Source organism: Vigna angularis, chromosome 7 (assembly GCF_016808095.1).
Source record: "Vigna angularis cultivar LongXiaoDou No.4 chromosome 7, ASM1680809v1, whole genome shotgun sequence".
NCBI classification, from domain to species: Eukaryota; Viridiplantae; Streptophyta; class Magnoliopsida; order Fabales; family Fabaceae; genus Vigna; species Vigna angularis.
Window position 1 is genome coordinate 12,809,430 of NC_068976.1, and position 19,010 is coordinate 12,828,439.

Consider the following 19,010-nt stretch of genomic DNA (forward strand, 5'->3'; position numbering starts at 1 on the left):
TTTTTGTGAAGAAGGAACATAAAAGTAGTGTTTACCATTCCTACAGATCTGGGTTGAAGAAGCATTGACATGTTAATAATAATAAGTGACTTCCTAATTTTCCCTCCAATCAACAATCTCATAAAAGACGAAATTCCGATCCTGCCCTCGCTTCTAGCCTAAGCAGTGACGTGGCGACATCAGTGAGGAGAATGAGGTAATAACCGTACCAGGAGTAACCGGAGAAAAAGCTTCACCTCGTTCTTCACCCCCTTGTTATATTACTCTCTCTGCTCTCAACGAACATAACAATACGAATTCGAAAGACCTCACACAGATCTATCGTTCTCTTCTTTTTCTCTCTGTCGTTTCGGTCTCAAACGCTATGGCGTTTTGGAGGTCCTTGGCGTTCTCCGCGATTCTTCTTCCACTCTTCATCCATGGCGCACTCTGCTTCTACCTCCCTGGCGTTGCTCCACAGGACTTCCAGAAGGTTCACTCCATTTGCATTTCCATTTCCATCTCACATTACACGCACTGGTTCATTTTTCGAAATTTATCTTTTATTCGCTTCATAACCGCTTGATCTGCGTTTGAATCTGAGATCTGAGATGAATATGACCGATGTTATATTCGTTTTACATTGTTTCTTAATTTTCTTTTTATTTAGGCTGTGATTTTCGGTTTTTGTCTGCATTTTCTCAGTCATAGTTTAGCGACATTGTGGTGTTAGTGTCTCAAGGCCTTTTGTATCTGGAAGTGTTGTTGTTGATATTGTGTGTGTTAATTTAACTTCGATCTGGTGTCGGTGAAAAGGTTTAGTTGCTTCGGTGCGGTGTGTGAGACGCATTTTGATGATTTGATCCGTTCTAGTCTCTGTGATAATGTAAGACTCTGTTGTTGAAATGGTGTGTTCAGTTGATGGAATTTAAGCTCAGTTTGTAATGTAATAAGCATGGAGACTTCTAAATGCTAGCTGTGTTGGATACGTGCTCATGTTAATTGTTAGATACTCAATGGAAGCTTCAATAACTAAATGAGACCTTTTGGTTCCCTAGAAGATAAATATTTAGATTTTCTTATGCCTCTACTCAACAACCACATCTGGCCTACTACTGTGAATGTGCTAATAATGTACTTTGTTCTTTCACTTTGTTGTTTCTGGTTATATTTCTTTTCTATTTGTATCTTTATGGACAATCGCACATTTAAACTTAATAATTATTCTTCTTTGGATGGTTTTTGTTGTCCCCTGTTTTCTTTTAACATATAACAACCCATCAAATGAATTGGGTGCACACAATTATCATGTAATTAAGCGTTCGGTCTTCCTGGTTTATCTTGTTAATATTGTTTTCTACCCTTGTATTCTTGCTGTCCAGTTTTGTCTTTTAAATTAATAATAACGGATATCCAGAAATGCATGGATAGATATATTTATTTACTGACTATCTATTTATATGGTGCAGGGAGATCCATTGCAAGTAAAAGTAAACAAATTAACTTCAACGAAGACTCAGCTTCCATATACATACTATTCTCTTCCGTACTGTGCACCAGAGAAAATATTGGATAGCGCTGAAAATCTTGGAGAAGTGCTTCGTGGTGATCGCATTGAAAATTCTCGATATGTGGTATGTTTCATATGGCATTTTTAATTCTTGCATGGCTAATTATGTTATGGTTATCAACTTAGTTACTGGACATATTTGCAGTTTAAGATGCGTGAACCACAAATGTGCAATATTGTGTGTAAGCTTAAGCTTGATGCCAAAACTGCAAAAGAGTTCAAAGAGAAGATTGATGATGAGTATCGAGTGAACATGTATGGCATTCAATAATTTTCATATGTTTTCATTCCACATCTCTGCCACAATGTTGACATCTTGTAACCTGCCTTTTACTTGCAGGATCCTAGATAACCTTCCTCTAGTTGTTCCCATAAAACGGGTGGAACCGGACTCTACTGTTTATCAACTTGGTTTCCATGTTGGACTCAAAGGGCAGTATACTGGGGTATGCTCTGCATCTTTTAGAACAATGTTTATTGTTGTGAGTGCCTTGTGTTTTCTTGTTCTTACTTTGTTGAAATACACAGAGCAAGGAAGAGAAGCATTTTATTCACAACCATTTGGCTTTTACGGTCAAGTATCATAGAGATACACTTACTGAATCTGCTAGAATTGTGGGCTTTGAGGTTAAGCCTTTCAGGTCAGTATTTTTGTGCTTGTTTTGTTTGGTTAAGTTATTCCATTTAGCAGTCGTGGTTTGTATGTAATATTGATTTTACGAATGTTTCTGTGCAGTGTTAAACACGAATTTGAAGGGAAGTGGGATGAACAGGCCACCCGTTTGACAACCTGTGACCCTCATGCTAAACACACAGTTGTGAATTCGAACACTCCTCAAGAGGTCGAAGAGAACAAGGAAATTATCTTCACCTATGATGTTGAATTCCAGGTGAGGTTATTTTGATTTAAATAGTACATGTATACTTTCTTTGGTACTCAATGATGGGTATTGGTGGATTAAGCCAAGTAGTTCAAAATATTCTTTTATGAATTATGTCCTAGTAGATATTGTTCATCGCTCGTTAATGGGCAGTTTATCTAGTTTAATATAGCTTTTCTTTCTTTCTTGTAGCTTAATTTCTTCATTTTTTCTTCTAACCAAGGGAAGTCTTCACTCCCTCTATTCTCATCTTTTGTCATCTTCTTTGACCTGCTTTTACCTTTTCCTGCATTTAGGAGAGTGATGTGAAGTGGGCTTCAAGATGGGATGCCTATTTGCTGATGAGTGATGACCAAATTCACTGGTTCTCAATTGTTAATTCATTGATGATTGTTCTCTTTCTCTCGGGCATGGTAGCAATGATAATGCTTCGTACACTTTACCGTGATATTTCAAAGTACAATGAATTAGAAACCCAAGAAGAAGCACAGGAAGAGACTGGTTGGAAGCTTGTCCACGGTGATGTTTTTAGGCCACCAAACAACCCAGATTTGCTATGTGTTTATGTTGGGACGGGTGTTCAGTTTTTTGGAATGATACTAGTAACAATGATGTTTGCTGTCCTGGGGTTCCTTTCTCCTTCAAACCGAGGTGGGCTAATGACGGTCATGCTCTTGCTTTGGGTTTTCATGGGAATTTTCGCTGGTTATGCCTCGGCTCGCTTATATAAAATGTTCAAAGGAGCAGAGTGGAAGAAAATTGCCCTCAAAACTGCAATCATGTTCCCTGGAATCGTTTCTGCCATTTTCTTTGTATTAAATGGTCTGATATGGGGACAAAAATCGTCTGGAGCAGTGCCATTTGGAACAATGTTTGCCCTGATCTTTTTATGGTTTGGGATCTCGGTTCCACTTGTTTTTGTTGGTGCCTATGTTGGGTTTAAGAAGCCTGCGACTGAAAGTCCTGTGAAGACAAACAAAATCCCAAGGCAGATCCCTGAGCAGGCATGGTACATGAATCCAGTCTTCTCAATTCTGATCGGAGGAATACTTCCATTTGGAGCTGTTTTCATTGAGCTTTTCTTCATCCTCACTTCAATATGGTTGAATCAGTTCTACTACATCTTCGGCTTCCTCTTCTTGGTCTTTACCATCCTCATTGTCACTTGTGCTGAAATAACCATTGTGCTCTGCTACTTCCAGTTGTGCAGTGAGGATTACTTGTGGTGGTGGCGGTCTTACCTTACATCTGGCTCATCTGCTCTTTATCTATTTCTTTATGCAACATTCTACTTCTTCACCAAGCTTGAAATCACAAAGTTGGTATCTGGGTTATTGTACTTCGGTTACATGCTTATAGCTTCCTATGCCTTCTTTGTTGTAACTGGATCCATCGGATTTTACGCATGCTTTTGGTTCACAAGGCTCATCTATTCCTCGGTCAAGATTGATTAGTTATAGCAATCAGTGGGTTGGATTAATCTACTATACTTCTTGAAGGACGAAGACCATTTGTGTAAGGATTTTCAAATTCAGGTACTGATGTCATGTTCAGAATCAGATGTAACCTATTCTATACAGTTTTGAATTGTGACAACACCGTTATTCTTTTGTTTCAATATCTTTTACTTGCCAGAGTTGTCGAAGTGTAGATTTTAAGGTGTACGCTGCAGTCTTAACTTGGCGTTTTCTGTGTTACTTTCGGAGAATTACAATTTGGCTCCTTGTCAGATGATTTTTTATTATTAGCGGTGTAATAAAAATGATATCCCAACAACGTAGTTCGAACTTATGAGCCTCTGCTGAATTGAACCACTTTTATATTGTTATTACGCACACCTATTTCTTTTACTTACACATATATGTCCATATATGAATTGATATTTTTTTCACATTTGATAAATGACTGAAGGTTGCCTATTTTAGATGTTTGTTCTAATCGAAAATTTGCCAGGCAATAGGTGCTACCATTGTATTCATTGTCTGATGACGTTTGAGGTATTGCTTTCGTGCTTCCCTTTGCAAGCAATATGATATGTCGTTCACAAGTACAGCAGGATTGAAGAAAAGTTTATGCATTTCAAAGCAACTATTGAGTGTCACTAAAGTGTCACGGAATTTGCTTAGCTTGCGTCCTAAGCATCAAAGGAGAAAATACAAAGTAAAGGAATATCAAGTTCTAAACAACTCCAGTGTCAAAATAGTTGCTTAATGTTACCAAAAGAAATGCTTAGGCAGCGAATAAAGTACAAAGTAAGGTAATAAAGTTCACCGTTATCTTTAATTATACATCATCTGTTAAATTCTCAGAAAAAGGTACAGGATAAAAAATGGAACTAACCTTTAAGATTTGCCCATGTTTTTTCATTTTTAAGCTTCTATACTTGATAGATTAACTTTTCTCTGCATTTAACTCATTTGTTAAAAATTATTTTTAATCATTGTACGACGGGCTAATATTTAGAACTCGTTTTTATAGAATTTGTAGTCATGACAATGGCAGGACTGAAATGGAACTGAAAACCCAAATCACGAATCTCTGACAACACTAACAAACGTATCAGAACCAAATGAAACATATCACGAATTCAATGTTATATTTGACAATTTTAAAGAGTAAAAAAAAAAAGCGTATGTACTAAATATTTGAATTTAAGATGGAAGCACGAACAAAATTCTCTCTTACAGTAAGTAATTAAGAATTTATTACTAACATATGTATGAAGTAGAAGAAAGAGTGTGGTCCATTCTACATTCCCCCATACAAAGAAAGAAGATATGAAATGAAAATGCAAAGAGTAGTGTGTGATATTGAGAGTTTGACAGAAGTGGTATACTAGAACATGTTAACTATTTGTTAGGGTGAGTGTCCTGAGGTTGTGCAACTCCAGCAGAAACCTTTGCCACATCCCTAGCATTAGCCTCGGGCTTCTTCTTGGCATACAAGACAGTGTAGCCAACTGCAGCCGTAATAAGCAAACCAGCTATAGCCATTTTTGTGTAGCTGTAAGGAAGTGATTTCCTCTGATGAAGTACTTCAGTTGCACCATGACCTGGGGGTCTCTTTGAGGCCTCTGCTTGTGCTTTTTCTCTATCCATTTTCCTCTTCCTATCTTCCTCCACCACTACCTCTTCTCTATATATATCAAGTCCTTATTATTACCACCACTTCAGCCATGTATAAGACTCCAACTTTCATGTCTCAAATAAACCGTTAAATGTTCTCAAGCCACGTAACACCCAACTCTTATGTCTTCCCAACACGTACCCACTATGTGTCGTTGAAATGGCCTCTTGAGTTCACCAGATTTACCATGCATGCTGCTTCACGCACACATCATGCTACCACTTTTCAGTTCGGAAATTATTATTTATACACATAATGCTAACTTGTCCGTAAGTAGTAATGTGCTTCACATCAATCTATAATATATATATATATATATATATATATATATATATATATATATATATATATATATATATATATATATAATTTTTAAGCATCCCAACACAAATTTTATAATAAAAGATTAAGATTTAAAAAAAAAGCAGTGAGAATTAAACAGAAGGTGGAATAATTAGGTTGTAAATTAAGAATGAAAAAGTGAGTAAGTCGAGTTGAAGTTTTCAATCTGATTTAATTCATCACTTTAGGTCAAGTTGAAGTTTTCAATGCGTTATCGCTTCGTCTAATTCATGAAACTAGCAGGTTAAAGACGGACTGGACGTGTTGATTCTTTAATTTTTAAATTAAAAATTAAAATTAAAATAATTTAAAAGATAAATTCTGATTTAACTTTTTTATTATTTATAAAGATTATTCAATGTGATATCTTACTTTTTTATTTATTCTTAATTTAATTTTTTTATTCAATAAAAGAAATTAATGTGACATTATTTGAAAGATAACTAGTGTCAATAATGTATTTATTTATTTTTTAAAAATTTTGGACTAATCCAACCCTCAGTCTATCAATTTGTACTCACGCCAACCTCTTCTTCCCTTAGTTCTCCAACGCTCGTCTCTACTACGACAACAACCTCGACGAGAAGTGGTTTGCCATATTTCTCTGACCGTAGCCAAACACAGCCTTCTGTGATGATTACCTTCCCTCTTGTGATGACTACACACCCAATTCTTGACTCCTGATAGTCTCAACCCGATTTTTTAAAAAAGATTATAAGATCTCATGAGTGCTTCTATTTTATAAATGATTTCCTACCCTTTCAAAGAACTTATATCAATAAAATTTATTTTGAAATAATGATTTGATTGTGATGCTTAATTAAGTTTCATATATCTCGTAAATTTAAAATTTTTTAATTGAGAAAAGATCTATTAACTACTTAAAAAACAATTATATTTTTCAATTTTTAATGTTTAATTTTTATGTTAACTAAATCATGCTGTGATTAATTGAATGATATGATTATTATATTTTCCATCACATTTCTTTTATAATCTTTTAATTTTATAATATCATGTTTGATGATTTTATTATTGATTTAATTGTTTTTTTTTTTCAGTGTAGTGTGTTAAAGTTGATCTTACATTTTAAAAAAGTTTCAATTATAATCAAACCTGATAAAATTTACTTTAACCGTTACGTACAAACAAATGAAGTTAAGTGTTTGATGATACGGTAAAGACAATGCTAACATGACAAAAGAGCATGGTAACGTGAAAAAATCATTCCAACAAAATTAAAAACAAAAATAAATTATAAACTTAAATATAAAAACTAAATTATTAATTAAATCATTATAAAATTATAAGTTTACATGTAATAAACAAACTATATCATCTAAGCAATTGTCACATACCTCAGTTATCATAGATATTAAACAGCTTGAAAAATATATTCCTTTTGATAAAATAGTGGTATTGAAAATGTTATTAACAGGCTGTGTTCTGAAACAGAATGCACCGTTTGAATCCTCCATTTTTTGGATTCAATTACAGAAGAAGAGTGATTCGTATTCCCTTCCTCACAATTTAACCACTCAGATCCCATGCAGAGCACAGACACCCTGCACTACCTTCCAAAATTCCAATTAATTTTATCATAATAAGTGTTTTTGACCGTTACTATTCAGAGGGCACCCAAACACGTCACAACATAAAACAAAATTTAGTGGACCCCACGTCATTCTTCTTCCCAATGTCACTAAACGGCTAGTTGCTGCTCTCCGCAACCATAAATACGACACACTCAGAGGTTCTCTTGCTTCAATCCAACACACTACTTCCATATTCATCGTCTTTCTTATTCTCTTCCTTTTTTTCTCTCTAACTCTGAGACATCAAGGGAATAGTAATAAGAAGTTATGGCTGTATTTTCTTCAGTTTCTTCTTCTCTTTTGCTCACCTTCTTCCTCCTCTTCGGTCTCTCTGTAGCTAGGGAAATACTGGTTGGAGGTAAGACTGATGCTTGGAGGGTTCCAGCCTCTGAATCAGGCGCACTTAACCAATGGGCCGAAAGGTCTCGGTTCCAAGTTGGCGACTTTCTCGGTAACTATTTGCTAGCTTTCATTTCCCAAACTTTTTCCTTTTTAGTTTCTAATGATCTTGATGCTATGTTTACCTTGGTATGTTTTCAGCACATAGCTTAAATTTTAAACATTTTCTGTTGCATGTTCTTGATTCAGATCAATACTAAGATTGCAAATATTGCAATTTTTCAATAAAATTAATCATGGCATTAAACTTCTTTTAAAAAAATGACCTTTTGTTTTCTTTCTTGTATAACCATTAAAGAATGAAGGTTTTTTGTATTTTGAATCAAAACAGGGTATGGTTTTTGGGTACTTATGATAACAATCAATTTAATCAAATGACTTTTGAACTTGCTTGTTAATGTGGGGAGTGCCTAATCTTCTGACACTAATATAAATTTGAAAATTTTGTGTGGTCAGTTTGGAAATATGATGGTGGGAAAGACTCAGTTTTGCAAGTGAGCAGAGAGGAGTATGTAAACTGCAGCATCTCAAACCCTATAAAGGTGTACAGTGATGGAACGACGAAGGTGAAGCTTGACCGTCCTGGGCCATTCTACTTCATCAGTGGGGCAAAGGGTCACTGTGAGAAGGGTCAGAAGCTTGTGGTGGTGGTTTTGACTCCAAGGGGAAGGTCCAGTGGCATTGTTTCTTCACCAGCACCTGCTCCTGCACCTTCTCTTGCTGAGTTTGATGGTCCTGCTGTTGCGCCTACTAGCAGTGCCAATGCTTTGCATGGGGGCATTGTCATGGTGGCTCTGGTTGCTATGTGGGGAATTTTTATGTAAAAATAGCTTGAGTTCTTTATTTGTACGTTGTGTTTGTGTTACTCGGTGTGTCTGTGTGTGGGATGAGACAGTCACATTGAGGTGATTGTCAGTTGTTTTTTTGCAGGAAATATATGATTAATTTGTACGTTGTGTTTGTGTTACTCGGTGTGTCTGTGTGTGGGATGAGACAGTCACATTGAGGTGATTGTCAGTTGTTTTTTTGCAGGAAATATATGATTAATTTTTTAAATTTATATTATATGCCCATTCAAAATGACGTTGCACATACAAAATGACGTGGCACAAAAGTAGAATAGAGGTTGAAAACAAGTGAACTTTATTAAAAAAAATGTTTTATATCAAAATTTCTGTTACAACAACTTGAAACAGCAGCGTATTCGAAATCATAAAATCCAACTCTAAATTCGAACTTTTCAATCTGGAGATTGGAACTGTGTAGATGCTAATGAAAGGACCTTTTGTGATAGTCAAAATTTGAAAATTAGCATTCCTCAGTCACTTGCAGTGTCACCAATCCAAAAGTCTCCATAAACACAGCTCCTTTATTCACATAAACTGCAGAAACAAGGCAAAGTCATAATAGTAATGAAAGATAAGCAAGTTGAAATTTATTGTTACATTTCATTCACATAAACGCCATTTAATAATTTATTGTTACATTTCATTTTACAAGTTGAATTCATATAAGTCTGTCATACGAGTCTTTAAAGTTTGACAACTTCGAATGGAAGTGAATTTCAGTCATACAACTTCATGATGTATATTAACAATAACATATATCATTATCACACTTTGTAGTTTTGTGATACAGATTGTTCAAATTAACATAGAACTTATAAAAATAAAATAACCAAGAAGAAACTATCATTTATTATTTTACTCGCATTACATGAGGATTGCATCCCCTAAAATTAATGATTTATTGATATTCTCAAAAAAAACCAAGGGCTTAGCTAAAGATGCACCTAATTTTCAGACCTAATTACTCAAATTTCACTCCCTAACGAACAATTACTTATCATCAAAGAAATGTCTTCTATGAATTCATAAATATTTGTCTTTTACCGGAACAAATTCACACTTTCATTTGTTGCAGTTTACTGGTATATGAATGCTTAGATTACTCATGAATAAAAAAATAAAATACTTTCTTTTCTTCATATGCACACAGAAACAAAGTAAAGTTAAATGTGTCACACATACCAATTCGCTTCAAAACCAGCCAGGGAACAGGGGCCTTCATATATACGAACCAGGAATCATATTTCAATCAGTCACATTAATTACTCTAAGTTGTAAGTCACAGAAGAATCTCCAAATATATATATATATATATATATATATATATATATATATATATATATATATAGGGAATGAAATTCTAGTCGCAATTACAGAGGAAACTATTTTACCAAATATAACATAATGACTGGTTTCAAATACATTTTAAAATGTTGAAATTTTATTCTGCTTCCACATTCAAATATATAATCTATGATTTTGAATCCGTTGCTCTAATTCAAAAAGTACAAGACTATGAGTCCACCTTGGACGTTGTTAGTAGTTTGAGAGGATAGATGTTTTTATGTATGATTACTTGTAAGATTGTATTAGGTTACTATTCTGCATAAAACTTCCAATAACGTTTAAAAATTGAACTATACAATGCAACTTGAGCAAAAATAGACACATGTTGCATCAGTTACACTACTAACAGTTCAGACAAGATTAACATGTATTCCAACTTACCCCGTGTTTCTGTGAACTGGTAAGTTTTAAAATTGAAATTATCAATTTTTAACTTGCAAAAAAGTTTACTTATGAGAATGATCTACACATATGAAGACATTTGAAAAACTAAATATCGAACTTCGACCATTAAATATCAGTACAAGTACAAGGTCACTCCAATAATTAACTGCAACAAACAAATATTTCAAGCTGCTGGTTAAAATTGTGTACCAGCAGTGCATCTGCGAATATCCAAAACCCCCCTAATATGTGTGTTGGTTCAAAATTCCTTATTCTAATGACAGAAAGTAATTCTTAACAGCCATTACAAATCACAATGCAGTTACGCCATTGAAATATATAAAATTTGAGAGACAACAAAGTTGCATAGTAAACAAGGACATCATAGAAACTGCAAGAATTTGAGAAAACTAAGGTTCAAGTACCTCATCATCATCTGAAATATCAATTACCATCCCCTTAACATTTCCACTATTATAACCAAGATGTTCCTCCTTTACTTTCTCCAGGGACTCCATATCATCAATTTGAATAGATGGCTCTTCAGAAGATGGATACTTCCTCTTTTTACCAGCCTGCTCCTCATAGTTCATCTCCAGTTCCTCCTCTCCATTTATGTTCCTAATGTCTTGCTCCTGTGCTGCAAGAAACAACCAGTTCTTCAGACAGACATGAGATTCAAAATGAAAGACACACACGCAAGGCGACATAAGGAGTGTTAAAAGAAGAGACTATTCAAAAACCAAATCCTCCAGTGCAATCATTTTTTTTATAGGTACAAAACAAATTAAGGGGATGATGCCTCATTCGGACACAGGAAAAGTCTCCACACTTAGAATACCAGCAAGACTCAAATCTACATTGTCAAATGTGTAATCCTGTTTGTTTCAGTCAATTATACCCTCCAAGTTAATACAACCAAATTCTAAAATCAGACAACTGGAACAAAGAAAATAGCCAACCCTGATAACGAAACCTTAAAACCCCAAATTGCTATTCTCAAATCAATGCAGCATGGATCACTCATTCTCAAGATGAAAACTCAACAAATTGCTAAAAACCACGTGAGGTACCTTCACTCAACAGCGGAAGTCGCTCCAGTTTCTTCTGCAATAAGTTTAACTTGTCCTGGAGGAACAAAAAAGCAAAATCATAAATCAAGCAACGCAGCACAACAGAAATCAACAAAGGCTGAAACTTGAACAACTAAAACACCATGCAAGACAGTTTAGAACATGTCCAGAAGAGAAAAAAAACTCACAAGCTCGGATTTGACAGGATGATCATTTGGGTTAACTCCTCTGCATCTCAACTTCACTGAACACGAAAATGAAAAAAGAAATTGAATTGAAGAGAAATAACTATATTAACAGAAAGGAGTGAGCGATTATTGTTTTAAGGGGAGAAAAGAGCAGACATGAGTAGAGGGTGGAAGTGAGTTTGGCCAGTGAGAAGAGTGAGTGAGCGCGTTCGAGAAATGGCAGTTGAGCGAGAAGGTCAGGGTCAGAGAGAGCGAGGAATTGGGGTAACTCAGTCTCCAGCTGTTGAAGGCTTCCCAAAGTGCGGTTCAGAGTTTCCATCACTGCTTCTGGTACTTCTATGCCATCAATTTCGTTTCCATTCACCATTTTTTTTCCCTCTTCAACAATTCATCTACTCATGCAATCACAGAAGACGGAAAATGAGATACAAAGGTTAATCTACTGTAGTTAACTCGTGCATATATATTTTTTTTTTCAAAATTGAATTTGTATTTCTATGGTATACTTGATATAATTGCTTTCAAACATAGTGGATTAAATAACAAGATTAAGATTCAATTTAAACGTTTCAACTAGAATGGTAGCCTAATAAAAGATTAATTTTTGAGGAATTCTACAAATTAAATTTGAATTAAACAATATGTTATCTGGTTAGTAAAATGAGACTTATCAAAACAAGAATGGTATTTTCTTTCTTCTAAGATATTACCAAACTTTTGTTTTTTGTTTTTTTTTTTTAATTAGATTGTGTCCGATTTCAAATATGAATGAATTTATCTTTGATTTAAATCAAAATTGAAAAAAAAAAGAATAGAAGACACATAAAATAAAAAATATATAAAATCCAGCTCTTCAATTGAAAAAATAACGTAAGTAGAAGGAATGATGAAATATTATAAAATGTTGCATTAATTTAATTTTTTATGTTGTGTTTATTAATTTTTAATATCTATTATTTTTATTTTTATATCATAATTTTATTTTAAAATTATAAAAGAGTGATTATTGTTAATGCTCAGTTAAATAAAATTCGATATAAATAAGGGTTATAGTAGTTTTTCAATAAAACACAAATTGAAATTTGAACTCTAGTAGTAATCAACTAAGAATTACTTCTTTAAAATGTAACAATATAAAATTATAAAATATAAGAATAAAATTTTGATGCCCCGTTAAATATTAAAATACTACGGGTTTAATTATTTAACATACTTTTTTAATTAACTCCACTATTTGCTAAAAAATACTGAATATCGATTTATTAATAAATTCGCTCAAATTTTATCCTTTTAATGAATTTTATACAAGGTTAAAGTGAAATTCAAAAATGGTCAAAAACAGTGACAAATAGTTGTGTCCGGAGAGAATATGCACTGTCAATAACTTCGATCAGTGCATTCCCGAGTAGATTTAGCTACTCAATTTCAACTACTTCCTGTAACGAGTTAAAGAAATATTAAACCATGATTTGAACACAATTGCAGTCAGCTTTATAAATTTAATGCTTCTGCTGTGAGAAACCAAAATTTAATCTTGATTCGAATATATACGAAAGTAAATTAAATTACACCATGCCCAGTTTTCCAAAGCTAAAGTTGAAGTGTTTTCAAGAGATAATAAGATTTATGATTTAGTGGAGAAAGATGGACTTTATAAAACTGGGTCAATTCAATACACAAAGACAGTTACAGCATGTCAACATTTTATCATGATAAAATTAAATATCAGCTCCAAAACTGCGAATTTAAATAATGTTTCAGATTAAACATAAAAAAAAAACTGAAAGACTGAATGCTTGAGCAACTAACTGTTGGGACATAACATTATCATGGAGCAATCCTAAGTGGGTCACGAGGGAAAAGCGATGTTTTGCGAATGTTATTCAAGCCACAGAAAAGCATCACAACACGTTCCAACCCTACTCCGAAGCCACCATGTGGCGGTGCACCATATCTGGAAATTATCAAAATCAAGCAATTGGTTTTTGCTAAACAATTTTTTAATTACCAGAGGTAAGTAGCAGGAGGCACAAACACATAATATGAGAAAAGAGTAAGAGGAGAAAAATAATACCTGAAAGAATCAATGTATGTAGATATTGTCTTCACATCAATGCCGCAAGCTGCTGCACGTTGTTCCAAAAATTCTGGTACATGAACACGCTGAGCTCCTGAAATTATCTCCTCACCTAAGGAACAAGGAACCCACAGTAATTCAAATCAGAACAGGAACAGAAACCACAGCCATATATATATATATATATATATATATATATATATATATATATATATATATATATATATATATATATATATATATATATATAAGCATGACAATTAAACCAGACATACTAAATCAGTTGGACAAGATTGTCATGCCAATGCAATTTATGACAAAAAATCCTTGCCTACCTCGAATAAAGACATCAAACGAGTTGCTGTATGATGGATTGTCATAGCAAGGCATTGTATAAAATGGTCTTACAGCCAACGGATATCGATGAAGGATATAGAACTCTGTGCCATACCTACATACAGTAGCAGCAAACTAGCTTAAATAACAGGTCACGTTAAAGGATAATATTTGGTGGTAAAAAAAAGGTAAGAAAAGGACTTACTTCTCCAAGACTAGTTGACCCAATTTCCTTTCCGCTTCAGTATTCAAGTCACCAAAAGGTTCAATTTCTACTCCAACATCCTGCGCATAGCAAAACAAGCAGACTGAAAACTCCCACTATTCTACAGCTTAAGTCAACTTTGGGTTGAAGTTACGTTCAACGTGACTGAAATCTAACCATCACAACTCAGACTTTTTGGTGGATCTCACTTCTAAATCAACAGAGGTCCTTAAATGGGAAGTAGAACCCATCAAAACTAGTAATTTTCAACCAATTCTGGCAACTAGTAGATAGTGATAGAGAGGGTGTTCCTAGCAATTATTTTGAACTAAATAGAATTTCAACTAGTAATGAAAAAGTGAAAGGATGAGCTTGAACAAAAAATAGCTTAATTATTTAGGTTTACATTACCATGGTCTCCCTGTGACATTTATTTATAATATAATTTTAGAATTGAGGTTAAACATTATTTTAATGTTCAAATATTGAATTGCATGACTTTTGCGAATTGTTTGTGCACTAATAATAATATACAGATTAAAATGTGAGATATACTTAAAGTAGCACTTTAAACACCCCTTCCCTTCTTCTGTAGGTGTTATGAAATAGACAATAGAATAAAGATGTAAGATTCAGGCATCACCATCATCCTATCCACTTCTTTTATATACCACTTGCTAGTAAATTAAGTTAGGAATTTTAAACATACCTTGAGCATCTGAATCCCTTCTTCATATGTTAGGCGTAGTGTATTCCGCAGATACTGCACATTCGCAGGGCTATTGTCAGATCAGAAACAAGTAGCACAATATCTATTTACATCTCACATTGCACACTACATAACAATCGACTACATAAGATATTTATGATAATACAAAATAACCACCTTTAAAGGTTCAAACGGGTACTGAGACCCCACAGCTTCCAGATCTTTCTTACAATGTTGGTTCAAACTGTCAAACATTGCAACAAATAATCTATCAACTACATCCATAACCTGCCAAGAAACTCAAATCATCAGCAAATCATTCTAGTCCCTCAAATGTTTCATCAAATTTGCCAACAAGCCAAATATACCTCAAAATAATGCTTCTTAATCTCCATTTCAACATCAAGACCTGTAAACTCACACAGATGCCTGTGAGTGTAGGAATCTTCTGCTCTAAATACAGGACCAATCTCAAAAACACGGCCAAAATCTCCACATATAGACATTTGCTTGTGAAGCTGAGGTGACTGGGCCAGGCATGCAGGTTGGCCTTTGTAGTCAAGTCTGAAAACAGAAGCTCCACCCTCACTAGATCCAGCAATCAACTTTGGAGTGTGGATTTCACAAAAACCTTCAGATAATAAGAACTGTCTAAATGCCTGCACAATTAAGCAATTAAAAGTTAATCAAACCATTCGGCTCAAAGTCCAACTACAATTGCATAGCTTAAGTGAGAGTCTCAGTAATCAGTATGAAATTTTTATTTCAATAAACATAAAATTGAAGACCACTGTAATAGCTAAAATAAATTTATAAAGTCTTCAGAATATCATCGGAGATACAAAAAATAAATTAATACATTAGCAACGTGAGACTGAACACGGAAAATTCCTTGATTAGCTGGTGTTCGCACGTCAAGCACTCTGAAGTTCAACCGTGTGTCCTGATTAACCCGAACAAGTTGCTCACCAGCCTGCAGCCATTAACAAGCACATAAAGCAAGACCGAAACAATGACAACGCATTCGTCAAACAAAATCAGAGACACATAAACAGGAAACATCTTTAGTAAAGAGAACCTGAACAGCCTTCTCAATTTCAACCTCACTCCGAGCAGCATCCTCAAGATTGATCGGCAGAGTAGGCACAGCCCTACTGATACAATACAACTTCCTCACTTGAATTTCCACCTGCACCAACAAACCAAGCCATAAACACCACAAACTCCAAATTCAACCATTAATTTTAAACCTACAAGAAAAAGCAAACATGAAAATACGTATCTTCAAGTAACAATATTTTCAATTGGCAATCACAATCTTCAAATCTAACCACTTATCTTAAATGTATCAAATCTTCAAATAAACAGAATTATAACATTATATACCGAAAAATCCCATTCAATATTTTTCATTTTTCATACTAAAAAAAATGCGTGTCTTCAGAGTCTCTGTACACCTGCCACTACAGAGAGCATTGAATCGAAGAGGAACCAACGTAACCTACAGACTTTACAAACCCTAATAACTAGACAAACCTGCTGCGTGGCGCCTTTGATGGGAGCGGCGGGGATCGAAACAAGGCCTTCGACATCGACAATGGATTCGCGGTTGAGCGCGGCGGCGAACTTCACCATCTGCGGGCTCACCGTATCGGGCTGCGCCTGCACCAGACACTGAACCGTGTAGCCGTGTTCTCTTATGACCAAGAATGCCATCTTCTTCCCGACCGGTCGAATCGTCTGTGCCCTCCCTCGAATAAGCACCGTCTTGTTCTCCAGCGCAGCGCCGAGCGCCTCCACGCGGGTCCACTCGCCAACATCAGTGGGCGTCTTGGACTGCAGCTCGACGAGCGGCACATCGCCGTAGTTGGCAGCGAGGGGGTCAGCCTCGTCGACGGAGAGATTTGCAGTGGCGGCAGACGCGGCGGCGATTTCCTGGCGGCGACGAAGCTTGTCCTGCTTGGCGGCCTCCTTCTTGGCTGCCTTTTTGCTAATCTGGGCCTCCGATGCAGCGACGGCCGGGTCTTGGGACTCGGAAGACGACATCGTTTTGGTGTGCGAAATTCGGGTTTTGGGTTTACTAAAGACTTAGTTATAAGATTAAAATGTTGAGGCGATGAAATAAAATTGATAGGTTTGTGGTTTTTTTAACTGAGGAAGAGAATATATATACTACGAAAGTGGATCGTATATTTATGTAATTTGAAAATGGAAATGCAAATCCGTGGTATTGGCACGCAGGCTTCATACTTTTTTTCTTCTTTCTAACACTTTATAAAACAATGTCTTGCTCTATTATTTTCTTTTCCTTTTTCTAAATTTTTCTTTTTGTCAATCCCTGTTGGCTAGGTTTTTCTTTTATCAAAAACTAATTAATAAATCCTAACCACAACATCAAAAATTACATTAAAGTTAAAACTTTGTAGTCAGTATAAAAAAGATGATGTTGAGTCGATTTTTTAACCAAACTACAAGTACGAATTATTTCTTTCCTTTCTAAGATTTATGTAAGCAAAAAATATGTTGAAAAACTACCAATTTAATTCTTTTGAGTGCTTTATTTTTTATTTTATTTTTGTTATAATTAACTCAACTGTAAATTTTTAATTTATAAATGATATTGAGATGAATTATGTGCAGGAAAATATAACGAATAAAAAATAATTAAATAATATAAGTGTTTTTTTAAAAGAAATTTGACATGGCGTATAAGAGCAATTACTCGATGTTATGTTTATAAAGATATTGATAACTAGGTTGATGTTATTAGGGGTGATTTTAATCAAATCGAACCCTTACAGTATTTTGCATAAGGATAATGATATTTTGACAACATTTTAACATTATTTACGTGTTATTCTGTGATTGGTCCAAAATTACTCCACAATCAATAATAATAATCATAATGTTGGAAGTCTCACATCGACTAGTGATAAGGCCAATTTATAGTTTATAAGTGGGCAAACCTTACCTTACAAGCCGATTTTGTGGGGTTGAGTTAGGCTTTAAACCCACTACTAACATGGTATCAGAGTCATGGTTAGAGCCTATCCTAGCGAGTTGTAAGTGGGCATTCTATTCTTCTATTCCACCCACTATCGGACCGTTATCGGACCACCCAATTTCTACTATCACGCACGAGATGTCTATACCTCGGCGTGAAGGGGGTGTGTTGGAAGTCCCACATCGACTAGTGATAAGGCCAATTCATAGTTTATAAGTGGGTGCAAACTTCACCCTACAAGTCGGTTTTGTGGGGTTGAGTTAGGCTTTAAACCCACTACTAATAATAAACACCAACAAGGACCAATCACAGAATGACATGTAGATGATGTTAAAATGTTGTTAAAGTATTGTTATCCTTTGCATAATTGTTTATGCATTTAATAGTTGTGTCGGTAAACTATAACGATTAACAATATTTTAGAGTTTTGTCTTACTTGGTGTGCACAGAATAATATTGTAGAGGACTATAAGCATTCATTAACTTATTGTTATTCATTAACAATATTTTAGAGTTTGTATCACAAAAAGAACATCATCGATCAAAGTTATCTTACTTAGTGTATACAGAACAATGTCGTTACATTATTGCATAGGACTAGAAGTATTCATTAACTTATGTCATCGACTAAAGGTAACTAAGTTGGTAAGTGATGGATTTCAATACATTGTTAAGGAATAAGTTATTAAATTTCTTCATATCATTAGACAATAACGTTAACAATCGAATTGTTTAATTCTTTTTCTATCCGCTTGGGGAAATTGTTTCTCGACATTTTCATAATATGTTGAATGCAATTTTGATGTTGGAGAAATAATTCTTCATTAAACTATTTAGGATCGAAGTCGAACCTCATTTTAAACAAAAGTCAATTTTTTCCATAGTTGAAGGTAATATTGTACGAACTATAGTGTAAGTTGACATGCATAATGTATTACTTCTTAATC

General features: G+C 34.6%; 5 protein-coding genes across 6 annotated transcripts; 2 read left to right on the forward strand and 3 right to left on the reverse strand.

Annotated features, from left to right (window-relative positions):
• Nucleotides 1-219: 219 nt before the first annotated feature.
• LOC108338697 (transmembrane 9 superfamily member 8) lies at nt 220-4,221 on the forward strand. The gene is made up of 7 exons (XM_017575743.2): nt 220-472; nt 1,449-1,613; nt 1,695-1,804; nt 1,890-1,995; nt 2,078-2,190; nt 2,286-2,439; nt 2,727-4,221. The coding sequence occupies exons 1-7, from the start codon at nt 365-367 to the stop codon at nt 3,882-3,884; spliced, it is 1,914 nt and encodes a 637-aa protein (XP_017431232.1). The 5' UTR covers nt 220-364; the 3' UTR covers nt 3,885-4,221.
• An 842-nt stretch (nt 4,222-5,063) lies between these two features.
• LOC108337841 (uncharacterized) lies at nt 5,064-5,842 on the reverse strand. The gene has a single exon (XM_017574444.2). It carries the CDS (start codon nt 5,526-5,528, stop codon nt 5,280-5,282), a length of 249 nt encoding a protein of 82 aa, XP_017429933.1. The 5' UTR covers nt 5,529-5,842; the 3' UTR covers nt 5,064-5,279.
• A 1,802-nt stretch (nt 5,843-7,644) lies between these two features.
• LOC108338513 (early nodulin-like protein 3) lies at nt 7,645-8,952 on the forward strand. The gene is made up of 2 exons (XM_017575430.2): nt 7,645-7,944; nt 8,349-8,952. The coding sequence occupies exons 1-2, from the start codon at nt 7,761-7,763 to the stop codon at nt 8,714-8,716; spliced, it is 552 nt and encodes a 183-aa protein (XP_017430919.1). The 5' UTR covers nt 7,645-7,760; the 3' UTR covers nt 8,717-8,952.
• Nucleotides 8,953-9,018: 66 nt separating this feature from the next.
• Nucleotides 9,019-12,550, reverse strand: LOC108338514 (uncharacterized). Of its 2 annotated transcripts, XM_017575434.2 has the most exons (5): nt 11,889-12,544; nt 11,733-11,788; nt 11,545-11,599; nt 10,897-11,111; nt 9,019-9,274 (listed from the first exon to the last, which is right to left on the reverse strand). In XM_017575434.2, exons 1-5 carry the CDS (start codon nt 12,097-12,099, stop codon nt 9,266-9,268), a joined length of 546 nt encoding a protein of 181 aa, XP_017430923.1. In that variant the 5' UTR covers nt 12,100-12,544; the 3' UTR covers nt 9,019-9,265. The 2 variants fall into 2 exon arrangements, with proteins under 2 accessions (XP_017430923.1, XP_017430922.1); XM_017575433.2 differs by lacking the exon at nt 9,019-9,274 and having other exon boundaries at nt 9,281-11,111; nt 11,889-12,550.
• Nucleotides 12,551-13,362: 812 nt separating this feature from the next.
• On the reverse strand, nt 13,363-17,221 carry LOC108338671 (aspartate--tRNA ligase 2, cytoplasmic). The gene is made up of 10 exons (XM_017575700.2): nt 16,596-17,221; nt 16,138-16,248; nt 15,919-16,032; nt 15,428-15,718; nt 15,237-15,347; nt 15,060-15,113; nt 14,351-14,430; nt 14,145-14,260; nt 13,807-13,921; nt 13,363-13,686 (listed from the first exon to the last, which is right to left on the reverse strand). Exons 1-10 carry the CDS (start codon nt 17,103-17,105, stop codon nt 13,560-13,562), a joined length of 1,629 nt encoding a protein of 542 aa, XP_017431189.1. The 5' UTR covers nt 17,106-17,221; the 3' UTR covers nt 13,363-13,559.
• Nucleotides 17,222-19,010: the final 1,789 nt, after the last annotated feature.